Source organism: Nesoenas mayeri (assembly GCF_963082525.1).
Source record: "Nesoenas mayeri genome assembly, chromosome: 12".
Lineage (NCBI taxonomy): Eukaryota > Metazoa > Chordata > Aves > Columbiformes > Columbidae > Nesoenas > Nesoenas mayeri.
Genome location: NC_137547.1, coordinates 21,727,682 through 21,738,807, shown reverse-complemented (window position 1 = coordinate 21,738,807; position 11,126 = coordinate 21,727,682). Strand labels below are relative to the sequence as shown.

At 41.9% G+C, this 11,126-nt stretch overlaps 1 protein-coding gene across 1 annotated transcript in view; it reads right to left on the bottom strand.

Annotated features, from left to right (window-relative positions):
- Positions 1-268: 268 nt before the first annotated feature.
- Positions 269-11,126, bottom strand: part of VAT1L (vesicle amine transport 1 like) — a gene marked incomplete at both ends in the record, with an annotated part of 50,628 nt that continues 39,770 nt past the window's right edge. Inside the window, 2 exons of the mRNA XM_080351819.1 lie at positions 269-367; positions 1,872-1,955. Of these exons, the coding sequence (XP_080207945.1) occupies positions 269-367; positions 1,872-1,955 (183 nt within the window). The remainder of the gene's footprint in view (positions 368-1,871; positions 1,956-11,126) is intronic.

Below are 11,126 nucleotides of genomic sequence, written 5' to 3'. Positions count from 1 at the left end.
GTTAATAAGGCTTTTAAACTGGAACAGAAAAATCCATGGGACTCCTACAGGGAAACGGGGTGTTACACAGGAATGTCGTAATACTGCACTGGATGAGGATGGCACTTGAGTTCAAAACAACAATGATCAACGGCTCACAGCTCAGCTGACTGCAGACAAATACAACACACACTGTACTACAGCATTTGTTCACTGATGCACAGAATAGATTTCCCAGTCGTGTTCCCTTCTACTTCATCAATCTTTCTGCTCCCAGCACCTCCGGCTGTTACTGGATGAACGGCATGCGCTCTTTATTCTCGTTGTCCCCTTCATGGTCTTCTTCCTCCTCTCCAGCCTCACTTGTCTCTGTGCTGTCATTGGCCATCTGCAGGGTGACAGATTAAGGACATCAGAGCGCCTTTCACTTTGCTTTTTTCATTCTTATCTCAGTTTGATTCATTTGATAAAGTGGTTTTAAAAACGAAAGAAGACGTGGTTGCAACACGAAAATAAACCATCTGTCTGTGCAAAGATGTGTTGGCACTAGACCATTTCCATCTAAACTGGTGAGCTGTTCCCACATGGCTTACAGCGGATTACCCAACAGAAAGCTGCTCTGCAGGACAGTTGCACAAGCGGACTCTGATCTGTGCACTTGTAGCAAACTGATATTAAGGCTCTCAGATAGGAAATATGATGGTGTAAAAAGTTCACGGAACGTGTGAGACCTCTGGTTTACAACTCTCTATGTATCTGCTCTTCCAGAAATGAATAACGCTCTCTGTAATGCCGGCTAATGGATGGGATCTGGTCACATGTGAGGCGTAGTATCATCAAAACCCAGGGAGCAACCGTTCTATATAAAACCCAATGAAACCTTAGAAAGCAGTGGCTATGTAGATGCTGGCAGACTGTACCCACGACAGAGTGCAAATCTTGGATCACACGAGTGGGGAGAAACTGCGTTTCCATATTTTCTTAAATATGTTTGTACAGGTTCTAGGCAATTGCAGCAATGTGTAGTTCAAGACAGCATTTAAGGCGTACATCTTGTTTGGGTTGGTTTGTTTTCACATGGGAATATTTATTACAAGCTGTGGAAAGGTGCAAGACTCTCCTGTACTTCACCTTGTCAGTTTGACTTGTCTCTGGAGGCTAAACAAGAGCCTGGTTCACTGGACAGGTGGTAATATTTAACAGCATAGATTAATGTGGCTGAATACATCGGTACTGATCTGAAGGCGGCTTTTCACTGTCTTTTTTACTGCTCTTTCCTACATCATCAGTGAACATTTGGGCCCGACCCCGACTCTGATTTCCCCCCGCTCTCTGGGATGTTTCAGTACCACGTGAAGTGCCCCAAGTCAGGTGGATCAGAGCCCCACCACACCTATCTTCCTTCAAACAGTTCTAGAAGCAAGTATTTAGATAATACACTTTATATATCATAACTGAAGAAATTCCTACCCCAACTCTTGTATGGGAATCAGAAAGCACTTCCATGTTTGTATGCTGAAGTAATATTGACTGTATCTTTTTCTATTCAACCCACTTATTAATACAGGAATTTTGTATTATGTGAAATGTTTGTTTTCCATCATCGTGGCAGACATAGATGTGACAGTTTTACTCTCGTCTCAGACTTTCAGACACTTTTTGGAGAGGGAGATGGCTGTTCAGTGTAGAAAACTGACTGCTGGGACTCTAGGAATTACAATCGCATTCACTTTGGGCTAAAAATATAAATTATGATTCTTGGTTGTATTTAGGTGCTATGGATTGAGAAGAAAACAGTGTGAAAAAAGAAATCATAGGGGCTATTTGTCCCAAGGTCACCACTGTGCTTTAACCAGTGTGACTGCACTGTGTATGTGGAGCTTCTCACTCACCAGGGGAGTGGGTGCTTTCTCCACATCCAGAATGAGTTTTCCTATATTTCCTCGGTCATGGATTCTCTGCATGGCCTCCTTCACCTGAAAGAAAGAGAAAAGAACCCATGGATGACTTTCAGGCACGCACGAAGAGGAGCCTGAATTCCCTCCTTCCAAAACTAGCAATCCATTTAAGGCGTGCTATGTGCAAGGTCATTCAAACAGCTGCTTCAAACAAGATGAAGAGTTAAACATTTGTAGTGAATCTGTAAGGCCTGATTTTTGCATTGCGTTTGCCAAAATGGGATGTGAGTCTTGAAGACAGTTTCTGAACGGTGTAATACAGAATGTTAATGTGGTATAAAAGCAATGGTTAGTTGAGATGCAGAGAGAAATACAGTTAATTGTGACAGGTTGTTCATTAGATTTTCTCTTTGCAGCATATTTGTCAGGAACCCCTACTTTCACTGGAAGCATGAAATGGTTTTTCACATGACCTATGCTTTTTTTCAATCAATTCCTTTTGTGTTGCTATAGCGGGAATGTGGTATCCTGGCCGTGGCTGTGATTACTGCAATACTGTGGCTCTCACTGTATAAGTGAGTCTTTATTTCACTTTTTTTGAATTTGAAATAAGTGGTGTCCTACAGATAGCGCTAAGGCAAGACATTGAACAGTTGCCTGCAACTGGCACATGTGAGAAAGGAACAAAACCCTCTTCTTGCTAGTGCACTGGGGAGGAGCTTATTTTGGTGTATGAAGGTTGAGAACTCATGAGACCCGGTGCTGATGAACTGACATTGCGCATGGGTTGTGCCGAACGCTCCATGAAATGGTTTCACTATCAAATCGTTGGAAGATGTCAAAGGTTTCCTCGCTTTCATGGTGGGAAACTTCAGGAACTGAAAATGTACACATAAAGGCTGTTTCATATCCTCATCGCGCTTTTTTGCTGGCATAGCAGGATATGTTGAGACAAGAAGGAGTTTTATGTTAGTAGGATCCACCATCTGTGACATAGTTCTATTGAATATTTTAAGAAGTTTGAAACAATATGCTAACTTGGGAATAGGCGAGTCTCACAGTACATTTTAAAGCCTGAATTGGGGTTCAGGCACCTAAGATCGTTACTGAATGTCTAAAATTCTCGTACCTCCTTCTGTACTAGAGATACCCAGTGAATACAGCTTTCAACTTCCAATTAAATTAAATGGATGCTGGGCACAAAATGTCTTTACCATCTGTCAGCCTTATTTTGAAAGCTGGCAGCGGTGAACTCAATATTACAACCTGAATTTTGCCAAGTGGTTCCCTCAATCAGTAAATACCAAACTTAAAAAAAACCCCAAACCTCTGAGAACAAAAGAAAAATCGCACTGCAAAACACAATGACTTTCTAGCTTAGGGCATAATTGTAAATTAACCTTGGAAAACGCAACCTTATGAATCCCACCGGGTAGAAGGTTGACCTCTAAATGTAATCCCCAAAATCACAATAACTTTTATGAAGTTACTTTACAGCATAAACAATACTTAGGTACCGTACAAGACCTTGTGTGCACTATGAACAGTATCCCTTTAAGAATACCCAACAAGGACTCTGAAGAAGCAGCAGCTGTATTATTTTTTATGTAACTTCTTAGCCAAATCAAGCTTTTAGGAGTCTATAGCACAGTATCAATAACAACACAGATGTGACAGAATTGGAGAAATCAGCACACACACTTGCCTGTCCACTGGAATTTATCACCAGAACATCATGTGGAAAGCAAGGTATGCAACATTTGTTTTAATTTGTGCCATATCATATTTAGCAAGGCCAATTGGAGACAACGTGCTTTCCCTGCATTTTTCATGTGCACCGTATCGAGTTTAAGACTCTGGAGAAAGGTTCAGGAGTTGTTTCCAGGACACTTGCAAGCAGCTTGGAAACGCAAACAACAGACAGAGGCAAGGGGAACAATAAAACGTACAACAGTAAGAGCGGCTATGGGATCCAGATGGAGCTGCTAAAAATATATACAAAACTCAAACAAGTTTGAAGAGCTGATACTACATCTGTATGTTTTAGTGTTGTTTGCAACTTACCTACCCCGTCAGTCAAATTGTGTGCTAGTGCACATTCAGTACACTATATCTGAGTTAAGGGACCATGAGCTATTTTATAAATGAGTAATTTTTATGTTTATGGCTGCTAACAGTCCACTTATTCAACAAAGACTGCAACTACTTGTTTCCCAAGGTGCCTGAATATTAAAACCATTCCCTCTTATAGAAGGCAGAGTATTAGAAACCTTCTTAGCTATGCAAGTATGGTTAAGCCTTCAGCTGCTCTGTGCAGCGCATATAAAAGCATTTGCTCTGTCATGTGCTGTGCATGGTCTGCCTCCCACAGAGCATCGTGCGGAGCTTGTGCCAAGTCTGAGTGTTTGCAACCAACACCAACATGAATCACCTGCACTTGGTTACAACCAGACCCAAGCTTAACCGGTAGTAGAGCGAGGCATTTGGAAACCCTGGAATTTATTGGAGGTTCTCTGAAGTGGTTCAGGTTTGATTTAAAATAAATATCCCTTCCAGCAGCAAGCATCCCAAGCAGTTCCCTCCTCTTACAGAATCACATCCCTAAATTATTTTTCACCAATATTCTATTGGTTTGCAAGGACAAGCTAATTGAACTTCTTCTTGTGTGGTATCATCAGCAAGAGGGCTCTTGGGTTGGATATAGTGCAAGGGAGTGTTTACTAACATAAAGAATTTCTATTTGAACAAAGGACAGAATTTCTGTTGGCTTTTGTTTGCTTTCAGTATAGCTCAGCCCTTGGGTTTGGGTCTAAACTAACGTCGAACCACACAGATTTTAGCCTTGAGAGGCCCCAAATTGACACAAGGTGTACCGCAGAGCTCTGCACTGGAATCGGAGCTATTTGTCCATGATAGCAGACAAGAGGAAACTGCTTCTACTTGCCACGTTATTGATTCAGGGAAGCTGGAAAACCAGTTACTGAACACCAAGCAAGGGCCAGAACGCTGTACAGCTGATGAACCGACACCGCCGCTCCCGGCCAGCGCACAGGAGAACCATCAATAGCCAAGGAGAAATAAAAGGAATTCCACGTTTGCCTTCTCCCTCCAGCACACTTTTGCATTAATTCATATTTTAGTTTGACATACTGTTTTTAAGCACACTTTAGAGCAGAATCACCTTCCCCTATCTGTTCAGTCTCATGGAAAATGATAACAAACACGGGCAAAGGACCTTTCTAACGCACTTTGAAACAATTTGCATTTGCTGTAGGGAATATGTTTCTGTAATTGGAAAAACAATTTTGAACAAGTATTTCAGCTGTACAAATGGTAATGGATATGTTATCACATATCCTCATTCAAGTGTGTTTCAGCAATGACAGTGAATCTGGAAATGAAAGCTACCTGTGCAATAATGAAGTCACCAGTAAACCAAAAACCATGGTCTAGAAAGATAAAACCAACATTACAAATCACGCTTGCGATGCCCTGTGAGAGAGATTTCAAATTCTCCGTTTCCATCCTAACTTTCCAAGTGCTGCAGAATTTCTGAGCCTCCTACGAACTCTTTCTGCTCCCGACTCAAAAGAGAGGCAAGGAATATAAACTATGTAGAGCTCATTTGGGAATGTACGGAACCACTGCACTGTGCTCGCATTGCACATAATTTTACAGCTTTAACACTTCCTAGAAACTTTTAATCTATTAACATACACCTGCACATACACGTGTTCTTCCACCAATGCTACCAAGAGAACTCTTCAGAGAATTCTTGGTACAAACACAGGATAGTAAAAGACAAAAATCACAAAGCTGGCACAGAAGGCCTGTTGAGAAAAAGCATATTGAGTTATATTTTCCTGAGGCGATGTTACAGTTGGGATCCCAGAGCTTCTCTTGGATCAGAGCCAGCTCTGTCCATCTGCACTGTGTGTCATACTGAGAAGAGCAACAATTACTGTCAATAGGGGCAGAAATGCCTCCACGTCCCCGCTCAGGGACTGTTCTAAGAGGTGTCACAACAGCTTGTTCTCTGGAAGCCTAAATTCGGTCGGGTGTCCTGCACCCCATCCAGCACCGCTGTAGTGTCGCTCTTGGGCTGCTCCTCAAAAGTATCAGGAACTTTGGATATGGTGTCCTCTTTAAAATATCTTACTGTGCTTCAAACAGGCTCATCTTAGCCTCAAATCTTCCAACAATCAAGCCAAGGCACTTATCTTCATCAACAACGGTAATTTTCAGAATACTGTTTAATACCTTAATCTCCTACCAGACTAGATTTTCTGTCCTCAAAAAGAAGCTGTAACGACGAGGCCTCAGAACTTTCATACAGAGAAGTATTGCAAAAAGTTAGTGTTTTAAAAATCCTGCGTACAAACAGAAAAACAAGGACAAGCAAACTGAGCAGGCTCACTGGCTTCTCAATTCAAGGGCACTTACCTGCCTTGTCTTTCCACTTCCAAAGACAATGCACACAATGATATACAGTAAAAAATAGGATTTTGGAAATTCTAGCTATGGATAAGTCTGGAATTCCAGGTGGGTCTGACTGATTTTTGAAACGTGGGCTGAGAAAGCTCAGTATTCATTTACTCCCAATGAGAACTTTGACAGTAAGTGGCAGTGCCAATAGCTTCTTGCAAACCCAGGAAGGATGTCACAGTGGGGTAATGACACACAACATTCTGCTCACCCTTCCCTCACTGATGGAAAAAATAGTGTCATTGAATATTATAACCCTGTCCAGTTCACACAAGAGCAACACAAAGAAATTAAGAGGAAAATCTCAGCACATCAGGACAGTGCTTTGGCTGGGCAGCTGTATGTATTTTGGGGTATTTTGTTTGGGTGAGTGTTTATTTCTGAGCTTTGTGATGGGGAAAAGATGCGTCTGGTCTTTGAGGGTTTTTCCACAGGAATCTTTCAAATGAAACAGGCTGCTATAACGATTCATTCAGTGTTGCTGATTCTATCAGATTTGGCGATCTTTTTATCAGTTTAGAAAGACTGATTATGTACCTTGAAATTACTGCTACTTAGATCTTGGTGCTACCTATTACCAAAATAAGCCAAAAAAGAAAACACAAAAATTAAATCATTTTTAAACTTTCTTTGTGCAATTTTAACCTACCATCTTTTTGTTAAAAAGAAGTTATCACTGCAGCAAATGGAACGGTTTCAACTAGGCTGTCGGTGAGATACTTACATAGTCTCAATTTAAGAAAACAGCTGATTTAGTAGTATCACATAAGCACTGGAGATTGAAGAGAAATAACACGGTATTAGAAATACAAAAGATTTCCTGTTCCTTGTAGCGACGATTGGCTAAATTGATAGAGCAGCTCTAAAAGACAGATTTCCCTATTTCTTTAGCTAACATGGCAGACCATTTGATTTGCAAAGTTTTTATTTCACTAAAAGAAAACACACACCAGCAGCACAAATGATTTTCCTGATGCCACAGCCGTGCGTGCACTGGGAACGTGGTGTGATTTTGTTGTAGCCATTCTATCAATAGCGAGCTGATAGCAATACTAACTTAAAGTAAAGTACAAGGTTTTGGTTTCTTACTGCCATTTCTAAAACAGTACAGTATTAGTAACCACAGAGTAGTAATAATACATTGGTAATACTGCAACTAAGAACCCAGCTCTTTTCAGAATCCCATTATACACAAATGACCTGTGTAAGCTGAACAAAGTGCTCTGCCAGCACTCCTCACTGATTTGCAATGCACTTCTCCGTGAGAAATATATGTAGGAAAGAACAGAGTGAAGCATGGTAATACCTGGAACCACCCGGAGAGGAAAAAGCATCTTCATACTGAAATGAAAAATAGCGGCCACAAAACATATTTTACTTAAATAATTTCTGCACATTCAAAATCCTAGAAAACAAGGAATATTCCAAATGAAGCAAGTAACATGTCATCAGATTTGGATGTTTGCTGTTAGCTTCTGATTACAGTGGCTTTTCATAGCTTTTGATGGGAGTGTGTAAAACCAGCCCGTTTTGAATTGATTGGAAGACTTTTTTTCCTGAAATGCGTCTCGTACACCTGCCTTAGTTTCTTTCCCGTGTTCTCCCTGGTTTTCTTCTTGTTTGTTTTTAGCACTATGTTTTCCTCAGATTAAATCAGTAAAACCGATCTCTTGTCTGGTTTTTCACCTGAAGTCATTCATTTCAGGTCTCTGCTCACGGTGCTGAGCCCTCTGAGCCCGGCAGCGCAACTGAGAGCGAGTGAGGAGCGCCGTGTCCCACCCAAGCTCCTGAATACAGATGTTCTCCTGAACGTAAGTCTGACCCTTTATAGATAATATGTGCAGTTATGCTTCAAATGTGTGATGCTATGGTCAAGCCGCCACTTTCATATCCATTTTACTTCAAGCTAATCTCTGGGCTGTCCTGCACTTGAAATCAAGAGCCAACAGTAATCTCTGCTGAGGTACTCAGAAATGCTTTCTGATGCTATTGTCTCTGGACTTCATTGTATTGTTAGAATATAGCAAAATCAGTCTAGTGCTTTATAAATATAGGAAAAGCTAAATGGAAACTGTATTGCTAATTGTCTGCTGCACCATTTCGTGGTGTGAAAGATAAACGCAGCCTGCCTGAGAAATGGATGCTATTTTGAAGCTTTTGGATATTAGTTTAAACATAATGATCCATTTCTGTATTTGGCTCTTACATGGAACCGATCTCAGGAGTAAAATGAGAGAGAGCACAAAGCTGGAACACTAAACCACTTGTGATGCCAATGTAACGCGTTGGGGGCTTCAGGCGCACGTTAGTAATGGTTGGTCAGTAGAGAGGAACAATGAAGGGAATGTGCCATGGAAAAACTTCCTAGTGGAAATGTCAAAATATAATGCTTTCATCACCCTACATGAAGCTGTTCGGCTCAGGTATATCGTGAATTTTATCAACTGTTTTTAGTAAAGCTACACGTTACTTCAGGAAAAAACCAAAAAATAATGGCAAGACACTGGTGCAACAGAAGAGTAGATATTTGTTTAACTCTGCGATGCTGAATGCAGCTTGTTGTACAAATTAGCATCTACAGGTGACAGGTTCCTTTTTGCAGACAACTGCTTCCCCTCCCTGCTCTCAGCTCAGGCAGCTTTACTGGATGCAGGCACAGGGCCCTTCTGGTGACAGTGGCTTTTCCTGAGCTATATGAAAGGATTGCTGTTTATAGCCAAGGAATACTTCATTCCTCTCTCTTTGGTAAATCAGACTGTAGTATGAAAGGCTAAAGAATCTTATGCCAAGGTTACAAATTTAATATAAGCTAGAAGGGAGATTTAATTCAATTATGGTAGTGTAATCAGTCAAACTCGCCAGTCATTCTAGTGCTGTATCATCACGTGTTGTCAAAGAGGTGGTCAGCACCCAAATAAAGGAATGTCCCTCAGCTCCAGATGGGCACAGTGGAGCAGAACATCAATTTAGTTTATGATCTACAACCATAAATTTTCCCTCTCGTTAGTTCCACAGCTTTAGGTTCAATATCGCTGTTTATTTTCACACACCATCTCAGAGAATCTCCTTTTGTCCTTGTTTACACACGGAAAACATCCCATCCCTCCAGCATGGCAAGACCCTTCCCCTCTAGCCATGACATAACCCCCTCGTCCACTGACACCCGTGCTGCACAGCTCAGCCCAGAGTCGCGGCGGGCTCTGCAACACAGAGCGCTCCTCACCGACAATTAATTCCTCTCCTGCTCACTGTCGTGAGTCTGAGAAGCCTGAAACTGCATCATGTCTGCACAATCACATGGACGGATCTCCATGGTGACAGTGTCACGCGGTCTGCAAACATCCGCTGGCTACTCAGGGTTACTTTGGCAACCCAAGTGTCACAGGTAATGATCCGAATCTTGTTTGGATTTATGAAAGAATAATCTGAATTAAAAACTTGCCCATTTTTCATTCTGGGGCTGGCTCTGTTCTGTTCATAACAGCCGCTATTTCAATGAACCCAGAGCTATCTCCATTAGAATTACAAACACTAATATCAATAATATTTATTTAAGCGTCATTTGTATGCAGTAATGAATAAAAAGATGCATACTGCAGTCTATTCTAGCTGAGAGGCCGCATAAACAAAGCTTTAATACTATAGCTTTCATTAGTGTCATGAGGCAACGTGATTTTATTACCAAACTCACTGCTGTGGTTTATTACAAAGCTATGTTGTCTTTAATATGAATTGTGAGCTGCATTAGAATTGCAGATGCTCTTCTCAGACCAGACGTTTTCTTTCATGGCATTGGTATATATGGTGTTTAAAACTGAACACGGCACTCCGCATGAGGATAAATGGTGTTGTCTCTGTCTTGTGTCTGTTTAGCTTTGGCCTGTGTTAGGGAGGAAACCCAAGGACAGCAGTTTCCAGCCTGCGGGCAGCTCTGAGGCCGGTGAGCTGCTCTGCTGCTCCTTGTGGGTTTTGCCAGGGTGTCCGGGCACGGCAAGGACAGAGCAAAGGGAAACGTCCCTTTGAAGCCACATTTGCCACAGCCTGGGGCTAAGGGAAGGGACAGCACCTGGGCTCCCTGGCTGCCCGGTGACACAGTCACTGGGCTCCTTTGCACTAATCACTGTCCTTCTACTCTCGGAAGTGACATCTGCCAAAATGTAGCCCAATTGTTCTGCTGGCAGATTTCCTCCTCCTCACTTATCTTCAAATGTCTCTCTCGTGTTTATGCAACGTGACTTAGCGGAGTAATATGGCATTGGGAAACATGCTGACTTTTTTCCAAAGCTTTTTTTTTTGTTAAATGAGTTTGCAGTACTTTATTTTCTCAGGCTACATCCTCCATACAAGCCTTTGGAGAAAAGCTGTTTGCCTGGCTGTGGGCACTGACAGTCACCCTACCACACACACAGTGATTTAGCCAAAACCATCCTTTTGCTGGTGGGGATTGTTTCCCTGGGAGCAAATAGAATAACCTGTACTGACCACAACACACTTCCATGGGAATGATCTGCATTCATGACAGGAATATTTTCCATATGCTGTGTAGCAGAATAGCTAGTAGAAAAGTGGTTTTAGTATTTCATCAACTCTGACAAAATCCTCTACCTGTTGGCATGGGAGCTGGGCAGATGGGAGGCTGCAAACCCACATCTGCAGTTGGCCTGGATTAGCCTCTCCTTCCCAGGCTGATTCTCCTCACCTACACCAGTAATTCCCAAATTCTTTGTTCTCCTGGAGGCTGTGGGTATGCAGCATCTTGCAAGA